The sequence below is a fragment of the Glandiceps talaboti genome, chromosome 22 (assembly GCF_964340395.1).
Source record: "Glandiceps talaboti chromosome 22, keGlaTala1.1, whole genome shotgun sequence".
In the NCBI taxonomy this organism is placed as follows: Eukaryota; Metazoa; Hemichordata; class Enteropneusta; family Spengelidae; genus Glandiceps; species Glandiceps talaboti.
The window spans coordinates 1,662,691-1,680,263 of NC_135570.1; the positions used below are offsets into that span (position 1 = coordinate 1,662,691).

General features: G+C 33.8%; 1 protein-coding gene across 9 annotated transcripts in view; it reads right to left on the reverse strand.

Annotated features, from left to right (window-relative positions):
• Window positions 1-8,356: 8,356 nt before the first annotated feature.
• LOC144452448 (protein FAM13A-like) overlaps window positions 8,357-17,573 on the reverse strand; it is a 61,382-nt gene continuing 52,165 nt past the window's right edge. For 8 of the 9 annotated variants that reach the window (XM_078143545.1, XM_078143548.1, XM_078143542.1 and 5 more), the window contains 6 exons: window positions 17,003-17,086; window positions 16,444-16,539; window positions 15,993-16,088; window positions 14,644-14,906; window positions 13,468-13,624; window positions 8,357-9,019 (listed from right to left, as the gene is read on the reverse strand). In XM_078143545.1, the coding sequence (XP_077999671.1) occupies window positions 8,951-9,019; window positions 13,468-13,624; window positions 14,644-14,906; window positions 15,993-16,088; window positions 16,444-16,539; window positions 17,003-17,086 (765 nt within the window). In that variant the 3' untranslated portion in view covers window positions 8,357-8,950. Of the gene's footprint in view, window positions 9,020-12,697; window positions 12,838-13,467; window positions 13,625-14,643; window positions 14,907-15,992; window positions 16,089-16,443; window positions 16,540-17,002; window positions 17,087-17,573 lie in introns of all 9 variants that reach the window. The other variant, XR_013482352.1, reaches the window with a different exon arrangement.

Sequence of the window (17,573 nt, forward strand, 5' to 3'; positions counted from 1 at the left end):
GTGGTAAATGTGAGCAGTTCGTCGGCAGTTTTTCCAGGCAGTTACTCTACTTCGAAGTATGTGAGAGTTTCGCACAAGTAGTCAACATTGCTGTAGTAATGGTGTAAAGTCGTCGACCCAAGAATGTGTTCCTCGGGAAGAAGCGGAAGATCGACACCGTCCGAATAGGAGCCGTTGTCGTTATAACGTAACTGTGAGTATCTACAAAAAAATTATATTCCCAGTTTACTCATTCAATGACCCACTCTGCTGTCGTTTAGACATTGTAGGTCGGATCGATGGAAGTATAAACCCACTATACTCCCATCTCGCTTCGTAGTGTATTTAATTGTACGTGCGAAACAGTAGCATGTGCAAGCCAGTTGCTGAGTGTTGGTGCAGCGTCTTGTACAAGACCGTTTCAAGTAGTTATTCTTGTATAAAGTGTCTTATTTATTGCCCATCGTGCGCGTGACATTATCGCCTGTGTTATATCATCGAACTGTTTGTAGAATTCTGATGTTTGTTAATTTCTTGCATTGCCTGTAGATAATATCTATCACAATACATTGAAGATTTGCCATACTAGTACGTCATTCTGTTGTTTTCCCACTTGGGGTGTTAGTGAAAGTTGATTTACATATTAACATCTCGAAGTGTATTAGGTGTTTGACCTTTCGTTTGACTTTACCATTCGTGTAGGAAAGTCCATGAAAATTTACTTGTTCTAATTTGCAACTGTGCTACAAACGAACGCCCTTTCTTCCAGTTATAATTTGTGTAAATACTTTAGTATAGACGTTACATTTTGTATTAATACTTTATAATATAATTTGCGAACAAATTCTGCGCATTATTCGAGCGATTTGAATAGTTTGTTAACACTTTCGTTAAGGCGAAAAAAAATAGTTGTGTTTCTGATAACAATGCCTCAGAAAATAGGGTAGGTAGGTCAGGTTTTTATGTTATTTTATTTAATTTTATCTCTACATTTTTAATTGTTTTTATTTTTGGAAAATTACTTCAATCCAAAAGCAATAGAAATTACACAATTACACATTATAAGCTGTGTCCTACTGATATTTTGTCCCCCAAACTGAATATATATGTATTTTTTTGAAATTTATGCATATTATTACTTCCGCTTTCAAGGTGTAAAGTGGTCAAAATGGTCTAATTTATACAACGTTTGAAGTTCAAAACTTTTTTTTTTATATTCAAAAACCTTGGCTCAAGATTTGTTGTGGATATATTATGATCACTAACTGTAAATCAACACATGGTGTTCACTTTTTCCTAATTAAGTTATCAGATCATGATTTATGATATATACGAATTTCAACAAATACTTACATATATTAAGTTTTAGAGACAAAATATCAGTATGACTCAGCTTATAATGTGTAACTGGTGTCATAAACTGATTTGATAAATAAAATCTAGATGATACATGGATGTACCCACACAATACACAGAAAACGCAGTCACTACCTATAAGTCATAACAACTGAAAATGCCGACATTTTGTTGACCTTTGGCCTAATTATGACATAATTGACTGATTATTCATAATATACAGTGTGTAACATGTAAATATGACTTTTAAGTAACTTTGATGATATGGTTTTATAGGCAGTAAGTTAGACTGTCGACAGTCGCTCGCGCCTTTTTCCCTACGTTTTATCTAAACTCCGGTCCGGCGCAACACTACTAATAGTATAATCGCAAACTGATATCGCAAGGGTGCGCGAGTGGCACCCGTCACATATGCTAACAGGACACCTTTCTGAGGTGGAATCTGCAAAAAAATATCATAAAACTCACATTGCAAGGTTAACCCCTAAAAACCGCAAAAAAACACCTCTGGCAACTGGACTATAGGAGGTTCCTTATTTTATAACTTCTTCAATAATCCATACTTTTCAACATTTTAAGCATAGTAATTAAGTTTAATTAATATGTAGCAAAAGAACGCTTAGCAATCAAAAATAATGTCAAAGTGTCAATAACTTGGGTAGTCAGTGTGTATGATGAGTTTTAGTATGTAAATTACTTTGTTATACCCATTCAAATAAATCTATATCTTTGGCAAAGTCATAACAGGTGCATATATTTACCTTAGTTTCGTTGCAAATATGTCTTTCAAGAAAATCTGTTGACAAATTTCTGAAATTGCTATCTCCTACAATAAACCATTGATACCAGAACCAATGAAAATGGGTATATAGAAACTCATCTGTGGTAATTTTACACTTGCAAATGGCAAAACCCTGCAGGCTGTACACAGGTGAGATTTGTCTGAGATGATGTCCGACAGTACAAATCAGAGAGAATTGTGGGTAAAATATTGTAGTGTAGGGTTGGTCCAGGTTATTAGAAACTCAATATTTTTTTAATTTGCATAATTTGCAATTAGAAGTCTGCGTAATTTATTACATTTAACTAAGAATAAATTATTGTAACCATTTCATATGTACTTAGTATATTTGATGTAAATAAAGGTGATCAAATGAGTATTGTAGCCCCAAATTCTTTTCTGGCTATATCCTCACTATAACAAAACTGAATATGGTGAAAAATGTTTGGCTGAAATTTTCTGGGTTGAAGAAAACAATGAAGTCATGCATAAATGAATGCTTAGCATAGATAATTGTCATTTTTTAGACACACCCTTGGGGTATTGTGGCCAATGACTCATATCTATTGCAAATCCATAATTATATATGTATTGATTTCAAATTGTATTTAATAATAATAGTAATTTATCCAAATAACATTTTATAAAAACAAATTATTTGTATAAGGCATAATAAAAATAATTGTGTTGTGCCGATTATGCTCAATTTTACAATAGGTGGGGTAGGTAGATTTTGTATTTTATTTTTTAATACTTTTTTTTCCATGTGTGAGTGTCTAGTTCAGGTAGTTATGTTTTCCGTTGTTTTCCATATGGTCTCTGTGTTATTGGTTTCTTCTCATCAGATGTACAGCCATTACAGATTGGAAGAACAGTTTTATATTGTCTTTTTAAGTTGATGTCAGTTTTCACATCCACTATTTCTTGCGAGACTTCAAACAATTTTTGCGATTTCATTATTTTTTCAAATTTGTAAAAACAAAGTTTAGAATCAGCATGAAAAACTAGGTGGGGTCAGGTAACCAGAACTAAACAACTTTCTTTTATAGGCCTTTTTCTAATGATTTTATGAGATTTTGAGGTACTCTACTAGAAGTTCAAGGACATGTCATTCAATATCAAGATTCCAAACTTTCAGTCACAGAGAAACTGACTTGTGAATCCAGTAAATACAAATACAAGTAATATGATACAGCAGATGACATTTTTAACATTAATTAGGAATTAATAAAATATTACAATTATTATGGTTTAAAATTCCTAAGTCAAAATCTTAGCCACTTGTACACGATAGATTTGAAAATGTCAAAATGGTCGCCATATTTAAAATGCATGGTAGTCAGAGGTTGGAATATTCCAGCCTCTAGGTCCTAGTTCGAAGAATAACTCATGTACAAACATGGATAACAGAGAACGTATCGTTCAAGGAAATATCCTGGCAACAAATTATCAGATTTCTCACTGAAAATATGTTTTCTGATATCAAAATACAGAAAGCTTGTATATTGTCAATTTCACATGCTTAGGTTATGACGTCAGTTTTCCAAAAAAGTATGTTATACCATTGTCAAGACGAGGAATTTATTTCATCCATTGTCATACAGAGATGTGTAGTCTATTTTTATTTTTTAAGAAAATTTTGATGTGAAGTTATTTGCCATCACACCCAATTCAGTGAGTAACTTTACGTGTGTTTTGCAATTCATTCACCAACACATTTGTTTGAGGAAAAACTGCATACAAATCAAATACAAAGTTGTCAAAGGATTCAACATGGCCGCCATATGTCGGATAAAAACCGAAATTATTTTAGTTGGGCCTCAGACAAACATTTTTGACTTTTATTAGATTTTGCAATGTATTGAGTTATAAACAAGGACTTTGTCAATGTTGTTTCACATTGATTTTTGAGTAGGAAGCTATGATAAAAAATTGTTTTATAAAATTATAAATCCAAAATAAATACCCAATCTTCATCCATATGGTCACTTTAAAGTATATAATTACCAAGTATTCAAGTGATCACTATAATTCAAACTTCACCAGTCTTTCTTCTAAGTAATTAATTTTATTCAAATGAATCATAATTACGTGTAATTCCATTTCAATGTGAATCAATTGCACTTTAATATAATATTTGAACCTATTAATTATTATATAGTTATCTCAATAGTTAACTGAATTCAGTTCATTTTGTTTGTTGACATCTTTTATAAATCAATTTATACTTTGAATATATTGTGATTGATATTGTATTTATTATAATGGCAATTAGATTGTGATTGATTTCATTCTGGTGTAGTCAATGAAGCTGTTCTTGCAAAAAAGCTGTTCTTACACAACTTTTCAGTGGGTGGGCAATTTGTTTTTGATCGGTAGCAGTAGGGGAGCAAACAGGGAAGAATTGCAGCAGTGAAGTCCTGATTTTGATACAGTGAGAGGGGGAAATATGGAATTATGGGGGAGGGGTGCATATTGTGTATGTCAAAATGAATTCTTGAAATTGTGGAAAGTACAAACGTTTTCCTGATAGGGAGTGGGTAAATCATTCACAATATTTGGGCTGGTGGATAAGTTGAAAATCAGTGGGAGGGGAGGGCAGTGAACCACCAGTGAACAGCTAAAGTTCAAAACAGCGCATAAGAACAGCTAAACACCCTCTCCACAACTTTTTTTTTTTTGGGGGGGGGGGGTGGCAATGCTATTAAAAAATCATTTTTGGTCTGAAGCAACATATAATTAATGAAAACCACAAGTTAGGTACAACTTTTGATTGGATAGATGTCTTCTAGACCATTGTTCATATACAAATGAATTTCAGTATCTAGGGTTGTCTTCATAGAATCTGGAATCCCTGTCATACTCCTAGTGATTAATTGGTATTTTCTGTTTATACAACTGTCATCTATTCTAGCTCATAAATTGATTATATATTGGTTTCATGCAATTTTATTTACAAACTGAACCAAAGTCCCCACAACTGTAGTAATAGTCATAGCAACAGCCCAGCTGAATATCCCACATCTGATCTATATGCTCAGACATGCGCTCTTTCCATGTAGGCAAATCTCAGTGTACAGGGGTTTGTGAAAATATTTTTGAAATTTTGAAACCATAGAATTGTTACTGATGAGGTTCTGAATACCCATTTTCAGTGGTTCTGATTTCAGTGATTTTTGGTGGAAGGAGAAAGTAATTTTATTGAATCGGTCAGGTTTCTTGACATGTTAAGCATTGCAATTAAAATTGCATAATATATAGCACAAATTAAAAGGAAAGTTACAGCTAAATTTTACACTTGCTGTGAATATTTATGATAGATAATTGAATAATGTCAAGAAATGATCAACTTATGTAAAGAGTTTTAACATGTAAATTTTTTTTGTTCTACCCATTCAAAAAAGTCAATTTCCTTATTATTAGAGTTACAACAGGTGCAACTTTTTCCTTTAGTTTCATTGTAATTATTCTGCTGGGCTTTCAAGAAAGTTGGTTACAAAAATCATAAAATTGCTTTCTTCTTCCACCAAAAGTCACTGATTTCTGCACCACTGAAAATGGGCATTCAGAAAAATATCAGTAATAATTGTATGGTTTGAAAATGTCAAATCCCAGTACACTGATGAGTTTTTGATGAAATGGAAAGAGAACGTCCGATTTCAGATAATCCATTTTGGATCAATCACTGGGCTCTTCAAATTTGTCATTGAATATGTCAAACCAATTTATTAATAAACTGGAACTTTCAACATGCCGGGGGGGGGGGGGGGGGGGGGGGGGGACGACGGACGACGACGGACGACCAGAAATTGAAGAAAATATGGAACATAAATGGCCCTGTAAGTAGTGTACATATTCAATACACCAAAGTTGTGTTCAGCTGAGCAATCAGCTATTAAAGTGAAAGTCTGTTTTACCAAAGTGAATATTATCAGACTGAGGTTTGTGTACACACAGCCCAAGGACCAAAACTGATACTTTGGAAAACTACTCGGATAACTTATCAGAATAGCAAAGAGAGTTTATCAAATTCAATAAAATATCAAACATAGTATCTAGTAAACAGTAGGTTTCCTGTTCAATTTCTAAATATTTTTCACTTAAATGTCATGTGATTTCTGAAGAAAAAAAATCAGTCCCTTTGCTTTAGTATACAGGTACCATATAGTGTACCCACTGAATTTAACTCCAAATTATTCTAACTGATATCAGTGATGGAACTGAAACAGACAGTAGTGACTTTGATGAGAGTGAATCTGACATTAGTGTAATAGGTATTATTGAAAGTGATAGAGAAACTGATCAATGCTGAAAATACTTTTGATAATAGTGATGGCGATACTGAAGAAACAATTCCTGCACTTTCTCGACATCAGTTTATTGTGAGAAGTGGCAGGATACAAGTACAATGTAGTATTTTGTTTCTTTAAAAAAAATGTGGGTTTTTTCCATAGCACCTTCTTCTAACCCTGATGGGGCAAAAATACATTTTTATTGACACTTTGTGTAGTAACTCTCAACAAGTTAATCTATCTAAAATTGAAGACTGGGATTTCTGTTGAAATATGTCATATACAAATTACATGTTCCAGATTCTTAATTTTAATTAACCAATCTTTTTTGAAATCCAGAAAGCTATCAGGGTTATCTCGGCTTTTGATGTCAATTTCTGTGTACTAAGTCTTGTTAACAAACCTGATATGTCACATCGCAATCTCTTTGTAAAAACTTACCCTTCCAAGGTTCCATAACCACATTCAATTTTGCTGATAATGAAGTCAGGGTTCACTTGGAGACAAAAAGTCTTTAGGGATAGGTCAGTTTCTCCAGTCACTGATCCCCTCTCTGTAAAACTGAAAACATGATGACCCCCCCCCCCCACACACACACACACCCTACCCCTTCCCCTCTCATATCAGCTAGTTTTTGATCGTGACTCAGTGTGGACTGCTTCTTTATCACAGGGTTGAAATATGTTGTTAAAAATATAAATGGCATCTTCAGTATAGTAAAGGTCAGCACATCTAATGCATTGATAGGGGAGATTTGGGGTTTAAGTCTATTAAGATAATTTAAACTATCGTGGAATAATTTCACATCCTTAAAAGACATTATCATCTAAAATTAACATAGGGTTAAAATGTTTAAGAACAGTTTACCATTATGACAGTAAAAAGGTTGGTGCATCTGATTGTTGGTTGAATGTGTGAGTGACCTCTGGGGATGAGGGGAGTCCACGGGTTTCTCTCTCCCTTGCAGATCTTGAGGCTCTATTATGGCAATTGTTGTTATTCATAACATTTGAGGTAATATTTCACAGCTTAGAAAAGCAAAGTTAATGGAGTGAGTTTCGCGTGTGACATAAAAATGGGACTGTAACATTGGTATAGTGGCATTACCATCGCACATATTTAGTAAAGTCACTTTATGTTAGAGAACTTTGGGTGCTCATACCAACTATGTATCATAGAAACTGAAATGTGGTGATTTGTAGTGTCGATAACATGAAGTTTCCGAAATAGAAAGTGTATTAATTCCTTCATATTGAAGAGAAGAGCAATTTAGATTAGCATTATGAAATGTTCAAGTTCACTTTTGCCCCAATGTGCGATAGAAGTGAATCATTAACCATTGATTGTGAAACTGCCGAGTATTTACATGACGTGGTAGGTGATACATGTATATGTATAGTTATGTTTGAAACTGACTGGTTCTTTAGTAATTCATGTATATTTCTGTTCATTTTTAGGTTTTGGTAGCATGCGACCCTGAGATGTACACGCGTATGTGTGTCAATCTGAAGACTGCCATGTGTGTTTGTTTGGATATTCTGCACATCATTGTCTCCACTGTAAGTATGAGATCCATGTTCTATACTCGTCTATAAAGTATCGGCTAAAAATCCCACATCAGTTTGACTCTTCCCCCAGTTTTTTTTTTGTGAACTGTCATTTGAAACTAATTAGTAAACTTAAACTAGTTATAGGCAAGAAGCAATGAAAATTCTGATAGTCTGAAAGGGGAGGGGGGGGGACACAAAATATATTGCTCAGGCTTTGAACCAAATTAAACCCCAAGAGTGGTCGTTTACAAAGTACATTATGTTTGCAAAATTAGTTGCGGCTTCAGCACAGTAACTTCTTATGCCTCTCTGCCTTCCACAAAATCTATACACAGATCAACTTTTCAAAAAACAACACCAACAATACAAGTTACTTCCATTTCATGACTTTAGGGCTTTATTCAAATGTCATCTACCACATGACTTTTTTTATACATTTATACAAACAACTTTTTGACTTTTACAGTAACACATACAACATAATTATCACTCAATGAAAAGTACAAAAAAACTGTTGGAAAATTCACATGGACAAACATGTAAAGGCATTTTGAAGCTTTACCAATGAGAAAACAAAATGAATATATAAATAGAACAATAGCCTCCTAGTATGAAGTTTGGCAATGTCGTCCACCATATTAATAATTACAATGTAGAAATTCAATCCATCTCATAGTACTATATACACTGTACATACCAAAACTTTTTTCCAAGTACAAAATAAATAACCTCACAAATGCTGGTTTTATTTGTTTCTCAAACAGTAGAAACTTACAATGTTTATAACAATTGTGTGAAAAAATATGACAGATGTGTTTACTACGACTACAGAGCAGCCACAAAATAGTTATTTCTAGAATACGACAAGAATAAAGTCTTTGTACAGAAAAAAAACATCTTGTAAGATTTGAAAAATTTGAGTATTCATTTGTATAAGATTTGAATATATTAAGTTACTTCTTTGTTATAAGTAGGTGTGTTCTTTGTAGAGTTTAAATGGTATGACTGCCATCATGTTTGGATATCAAGGCTTCCAATAGTCGTAATCTGGCTTTCACTTGCTGTAAACAAATTAGAGAAATAGAATTATAATAAGCCTTGATGAAAACAAATACAAAGGCCTAGTTTGAATTAGGATTTAGGATTTGAAATTTAGTTGTGAAAAACAGTTATCTGGTAGAACTAAAAAAAAAAAAAAATTGTCCACAACAAAGGAATAACACTAATCTGAGAACCTGGGACTGAAACACAGACCATTAACCATTGGTATTAAAATCTAAAACTTAGGGGTAAACCATTTGATTTCTGGAAGATTTGATGGACCCAACAATTTTTTTTCAACCACCATGACAGCAATTTTTTTTAATGCCAAGTTAGGCATACAGCAAAAAAATTTTTTTTAAATTAAATTTTCTCATAATATTAATAGGAAACATACATGATGAATGCATGCTTATAGAAGTAGCTAGTAAAATTGGAAAGTAGGCAGTAAAACTTGAATAGAAGTGTGGGGGTCATCCTTCCTCAGAGATTTTTGAAATTCAAGAACTAAAAGAATACTTTCTGGTGCTATTTTAATATGTTGAGGTAGTAACAATATGAGGTAAAAATTGAATCTAAATACAAGGGAACAGTGTAGGGGGTGGGTACCCTAGAAATTTTTGAAATTTAAGGATTACAAAATTCTATCTGGTGTTATTTGAACATGTCAACAATACCCTTTCCTGATCACAATTGAAATTTGAATTCAGAAAACCTAACACCAAGAAAAATTCTCAAAGTATATTGTTGCATGCCATACCATTTAAAATTATTTTATCATTATGAAAAATGACAATTCATTCAAGGTACTAAATCAGGTCAGTATGCTTAGTAATTTGATTTGATGGTAGTGTTTTGGTTTGTGTCAGCATAAACCTCTGATAACAAAACTTTAAAAGTTAAGGTGCCACCACCGTCACATTTGTAGCTAGTGTCTCTGCTACTTGAAGCACAACAAAAAATGTTTTAGCTCATACCTGGGGGAAAAAAATTTTTTTGTCTTGAGTTGGTGGTCAGCAATTTTTTTTTCAAAAATCCCCCCCCCCCTCGAAATCAAATGGTGTAACCCTTTAGTTGTAAAAGAAAGTTGGTCCAGAAAAACAAACGATTAATTCTATGCAATCCTCATGGCTTGACTGATATGATAACACTAATGCTAGAACCCTGGCCTTTAACTTGTGGCTCCATTGATAAATAACATTAACGCACTATACAATATCTTGCCCACAACTCTTTCTCTGATTGGTATGCTTGGAAGTTCCTTATTTGTCAACATTTTAATTACTATCTAACAAAAGTACGTTGGAATTGGGAATCAAAAATAATGATCTAAATTTTGCATAAAATGTGCTAACAACTAAATGAAACATGTACTGTGAATAAAACACTTTTCAATGTCAAAGTATCACTATCTTGGGTAGACAGTGTGTATAATGAGTTTTAGTATGTAAATTTCTTTTGTTACAACTATTCAGAGAAATCTATATCTTTGGCAAAGTCATAACAGGTGCATATATTTTGTATGTCTTTCGACAAAATCATTGATACCAGAACCAATTCTATGCTTTGCAAATGGCAAAAATGTTTTTACAAAACCCTGTACATAAACCTGGGATTGAAACCCTGGCCTTTAACGACCCCAGTGTTTAATTCCCTAAAACTTAGACTAGTTGCCTAGTCTTGAATGATCTAGCTGCTATGATAATTTATATTATAATAAGTAATTCTACTTTGAGCATGTGAATATTTACATGGACTCATTCCAACACAAAATTGATGAGCATATATCTCTCTGAAAAGACAGCAAGACTTAGACAAGGAAAAGCAGGAAACTCCTTGTATAAAGTTGTGTATTCATTCATGCAAATCCATTGACTACTTATCAGTATCTAACTGTGATATAGATAGCAAAATTTAAAAGTACTTTACTGTAAACCTCCATGAGCAAAGTAAAACTTGGAGATGAACTTTGAAACCAATACTAGTAATCTATCAATATGTATGTAAATATTTTCATTAAAGGCTAGATTAAATCAACTATTTAAATATATTTGGGGAAAAGAATTGTCTAGCAGAACTTTTTAGTAAAGTTGGTCCAAAACAAACCTTTAACTATCTCAGTAGATATGTTTTGCATTTACAATTCTAGTTGTTTTACGTAGAGTTAAAAGGAAACCCTTCAAAATTTACTAAGTTGCTATTTCTGCCAAACAGTGGGTTGACAAAACTATTGAACTTAGAATGAAAAAATATTATGTATTCTCCTAATAGCAAGTGGACCCTTGGGTTTCATTACCACAAAACTAAACGAATTATTGGAAAAAAGAAGTTGACTTAGTGTTTTACTCATGAGACAGGATGTTTTTACACACAGCAAGATGACTTTAGATGCAAACTGAACAATTATAGGGGTGCCATGTAGAAGCAGACAAGTACCTAAATTAATTATCAGTTGGAGTTAAGTGTGTTTTGAGTCTAGCTTTGTCTTTGAAAACACCAAGTTCTAAAACAGTTTGTTGCTATTCTGCCAAGATTGCTAGAGTTTAGTATCGCAAAATTAAATATATGTGTGAAATCTTAAAGTGGCAATATGGATGAGGAATGGATATATTTTTTGAATTTTGAATTTACAAAACAATATATGCAATATATGTTTGTAACTCAATAGATTAATAAATGTTTAATATTGTACTTACAACAACAAACATGTGTTACATTGATTTTACAAAATAAATACCTAATCCTCATCCACATGGCCATAAACCAGGTAAGTCATTCAATCATGAATTCTGTTTCTGCATTCAAAATATATCACATTAAGAGTTCACCCCGCTATACAATCAAAATTGTTGTTACAGCTGATGTTAGGTACATTATAATTGGATGGCACATGCAAGAAGGCCCTTACTATTTACATTAGACACAGAATGATTGGACATCTACTCTCAGGGCTTATGTTACAGTTGATTTAATCTAGCCTAGAATGAAAATGTTTCGGACATAGATATTGGTTTCCAAGTTTTGTCTCTACATTTACTGTGGCAGACATTGTTGAAATGACACTAAAATTTAGAGATAGTAGTATCAGGGTGCATACACTTAGTAGTTACCTTGTCTGGAAATACTAGTCCCATGTATTTTTTGAATGATATACTATGGTAGTTTAAGTAATTCTACTTTGAGCATGTGAATTTGTTTCAAATATATAATTTGCAGATATTTACAACGACTCATTCAAACACAAAATTGATGATCATATACCTCATAGTAAGACTTGGTCAGGGACAAGCAAAAAACTCCTTGTATAAAGTTGTCTTTTCATTCAGGCAAATGCATAAATAGACTACTTATCAGTACCCAACTGTGATATAGATGTAAAAACTTCATGTACACTTACACTTCCACAAGTGAAGTAAACTTGGAGTCTAACTTTGAAATGAATATTAGTAGTAATCTTAAGAATATCAACATAAACATGTTCATTGGAGGATATATTAAATCAACTGTAAACACAAAATAATTGGATGACATGCAACAAACCCTACCCAGCCATCCGATCATGAATGCTATTACAACTTGCAAATCATGCTGCAACTCATAGATGTACAGGAATACATATAATTACTAAACATACACTAAGAGGATAAAAAGATGAAAATAAAATAAAATAAAACTAGAGAGGGAGAGAGAGGTCTCACCAGATGGGACGCAGACGACATGCAGGTGTCTAAATCAGTCTGACCAACTAAACAATACAAAGAACACAACAACATCAATGCTATCTTTGGATCTGCTTCAGAAGCAATGCATCTAGTAACTTGATATAACGTTTCAATCGCTGGAAAAACAAAATGACAGACAGAGGACAAACATTAAAATATAGATAAACAATAAGAGTTTATAAACACATGCATTCCAATAAAACATTGATTTATATTTTCATTCTATATAGGTGTGCAGTTGTATGATGGACCTTGGGGGTGTCATTTTGAAGTCTATGATGGTATGTATGGTACACTTGCAACTAAATTCAACTAAGCACCTGAGTTAGCATGTTCCAAGCTATGCTAAAACTATTAGCAATTAGTTTCTCTATTTATGACAGTATAATCTTTCGATTGAAAACAAATTATTGATAAGGCCAAGTCTAGTAAACATATTATTACTGATACACCATGGAGTAAACAGAGAACTGTGAACTCAGTGCATGGCTGGTTTTGTGTGTGTAGTGATAGTGGAATTCATCTAATTAACAATTTGGCTTAAATGATAGTGATTAGGGTTTCCCCTCTAATAAAATCTGACATGATAGTGATGCACCAAATTTGGTTATCTTTAGAGGGCACAGAATTGATTATTTTAAATACAGGAAGTTAGCACAGCTTGTGACAGGCAAACTCAGATGGTTGAAACAATTAAGTTGTAAGATGTGAGTGAGTCCAACAGAAATCAAATTCCAATACACTACCTTATACTCTGCGTACTCCGATTCCATTGGAACTCTATCTTCTTTTTGTACTTTTCGTGCTGTTCTCTTGAAAAATGCATCTTCAAATTCTCGAAGTACTTTCCTGAGTCTTTTCTTATCATTTTTGGCTTGTATCTGTTTCTCTAGCAATTCAGTGCTGAGAGGAGAAATATAGACAATCAATTATAACTTAGTTCATTGACAAAACTATTATCAGTCCAACTTTGAGTGCATAACATGAGTATAACACAATGATTTAGTTCAAGCAGACCATAAATTCCTGACCTGTTTAAAAGTCAACAACAGAAACACTGTAGTCTTTCTTACATGCTGTTCCACTGTGACATTGTACTATGCCTACTCAATATTGCATGAACATGAAAGGGGCACAAGCTGAGTTTATTTGTAGTTTTACATTATTGCAATTGATTGAACTCATGAATAATCCGATGACGTAATATATCGTACTATCAAAAAATATTTAAAGTACTATGAAATCCACTGTTCTAACAATGTCAAAAAACATGCATCAACATTACCATTATACTAGAATGTGGTTTTATTTCAAGTACTTTTACTGAAAAAGCTTATAAATTCAGCTTGTGCTACTCATTATCCTTGACTTGTAACTTTTAGTGTACCACTTGTAGCAATAAAGAATGTAGTGTTTTCAGTATACTATGACTCTGGTTATCTTTTCATTACCCAATACACCAAACACCTGTCAACCTCACCACCAGCACCAGACCTAATAAGGTTACATCCTACATTTACTATAAACCATTATTATTTTAAATCTAAACACAAAATTATTTTTAAGACCAAATAATATGACTTACGTGATTGTGGATTACATCACGAGATGATTATTTGGCCATATGGAGATATTTTAGATAAATTAATTTTATCATGAAAAATCAATGTGAAACAACTTTGACAAAGTCTGTGTTTGTGTTCGTAACTCAATACATAGCAAAAGACTAATGCGTAGAATGTTTGTTATTATACATACATACATACATACATAGATACACAGATATAATCCAACTGATAAAATTACCACATGAACCTACATCAAAGGCACCCCCTGTATTGTTGTCATTATCTGAAATCTTTCCTTAACTCACTTCATTCAAACAAATACATCAGTGGGGTTTTTTCACAGGTTGTACTTACATGGAAGCTTCATGTAGTGTAGCATCTTCTCCTAAGGAAGCCCTTAATGTTCTTAATCCCATCCTTCGAGTGTCAGCAGGTGAATCAAAATCCTCATCATCATCTTCTGCATCACCAGCATAGGATCCATAGGAGACATTAGGTTTGATACTGTCTCTGAGTAGTGACAAATCTCTAGTGACGGTAAAGTCAGTACTCACTCCTACCAAGTCATCGTTATCATAGTCCACACTATTGTAAGTAGCTGCTAGTTTACCTGATGTCTGCAATCAAGACAGGTTGTACAGATATTTACTATTCATTCAGGAACATACATGTTGTAAAAATTCATCACTCATTGAGTCATTTATAAAGTGAGATACACTCCAGCAAAGGAACACTCTGGCAAGAGAACTTGTATGTTGCACAAATACACCACTCAATCACACTGTAGCAAAGGAACTTGTATGTTGCACAAATACACCACTCAATCACACTGTAGCAAAGGAACTTGTATGTTGCACAAATTCACCACTCAATCACACTGTAGCAAAGGAACTTGTATGTTGCACAAATTCACCACTCAATCACACTGTAGCAAAGGAACTTGTATGTTGCACAAATTCACCACTCAATCACACTCTAGCAAGAGAACTTGTATGTTGCACAAATACACCACTCAATCACACTTTAGCAAAGGAACTTGTATGTTGCACAAATACACCACTCAATCACACTGTAGCAAAGGAACTTGTATGTTGCACAAATACACCACTCAATCACACTGTAGCAAAGGAACTTGTATGTTGCACAAATACACCACTCAATTACACTCTTGCAAGAGAACTTGTATGTTGCACAAATACACCACTCAATCACACTGTAGCAAAGGAACTTGTATGTTGCACAAATACACCACTCAATCACACTGTAGCAAAGGAACTTGTATGTTGCACAAATTCACCACTCAATTACACTTTAGCAAAGGAACTTGTATGTTGCACAAATTCACCACTCAATCACACTGTAGCAAAGGAACTTGTATGTTGCACAAATTCACCACTCAATCACACTCTAGCAAAGGAACTTGTATGTTGCACAAATTCACCACTCAATCACACTCTAGCAAAGGAACTTGTATGTTGCACAAATTCACCACTCAATCACACTTTAGCAAAGGAACTTGTATGTTGCACAAATTCACCACTCAATCACACTCTAGCAAAGGAACTTATATGTTGCACAAATTCACCACTCAATTAGAAAGTGGGATACACTCCAGCTCAGCAGAGCATGAGTGAATTTTGTCCCTTGATATCATCTACATTCATCACTCAAGTCACAATGTAAGACACAAACTCATACGTTACCTTATCTTGTGGCTGAAACTCCATTGTTTCATGTTCAAGAATTGGTTGTAAATCCGATTGGTGGGGTGATTCACACCTGGGTTCTCTACGTCCATCCTATAAGGTACAAATAGTACACAGTTAGCATATTAACACTAAGCTACAATTCAACTGTTTTAAAGTGAAATAATAGAGGATGATAAAACATCAGCCAGAATGCTTTGCACGATATTTTTACATTCATATTTGCAATCAATTAAATATGCCATTATAATGGTTATGTGTCTAATCTATGTTCGTTCATTCGTTCTCCCTCTCTTGTATGTCTCCTTGGCAAACACGTGTGTGAGAGACAAAACTTTCAGCTCGTCCAACAACAACAAAGGGTTCTATGCTGTAACAATGGCTAGTTTATTCTCACAACATTGGCTCTAGGATTTGACCTTTGACCTATTGTAACCTTTGAACTCACCTGAAGTGGTTTGGCTGGCATCTTTGCAATGATTCTCTTGATATTCCTGTATCTATCATATAAAGGCCTCATTAAATCTTTTTCACTTTTAGTACTCTGTCAGGAATGAGAAAACACAGGTAGGTATTCAACAACAAAGTGGATAAAAAACAACAACACAAATTTATCTATTTTTACAAATACTCGCCCAGACACGAGAGCAGATTTTCAGATGACCCAGAAAGTTATCATTTAAGAACAGTTTTCACAATTTAAAGCCCAACATTCATACCTATCTCATACTGCAAGTCTCAGTACCTGCAATAGTATTTCACCTCATGTTGGAGGGTCAAAATAGAACAAGAAGGTTGACATATTCTGATGTGCACCTATAGTAATGCATGTGAAGCACTTGGAGCAGAAGTTATGGTGTCGACCAAGAAATGGAATATTTGTTATTTTTATGATGCACCTAGGTGGTAATATTTTATTTCAGGTACTGAGAATTGATGTATAATGTGTGTTATTCCCCAATCTTGATATTCTGACTAAGTCATATTACTGGTATGAATATACTTACGGGTCTGCCATGAATGCCTTCAAATTGGAGAAGTACTTTTTGTACTGCTAGTTTTTCATCTATTACTTCATCTCTCGTCATTGCCTGCAGGATAAAAACAATATATTAGTAAGAACAGTCAGCATTATGACATAACCTCATGACAAGTGAGTACACATATGTGGTGTATGTGCAGCTGAAAACACTGCAAGCATGAGTGCAAATACCCCCTGAGTACCAACACTGGAACTCACATGGCATGGGGTTCTGCTATTATTACACATTTATCTGAAGCAGCAAACTTCCGTCAAAATTATACTGTGTAGTCAGGTGCTGTTGTGTCTCTACAACAAATGGTTGTGCCTCATTTGCATTCATTTGCATGCAATAATGTATGCAATAATGTTTTTGGTATTGCATTGCAGTGAAAATACCACTAGTATGTGCACGCACACACACGCACGCACGCACACACACACTTGTGCAAGTAATCTCTGGTACATACGTAATAATTGTTTTTAATTGTATCGGTAACTTCAGGGACTAATTTGACACTTTCAACACTCAGTAGCGTTGTGCCCAATTCTTTCCT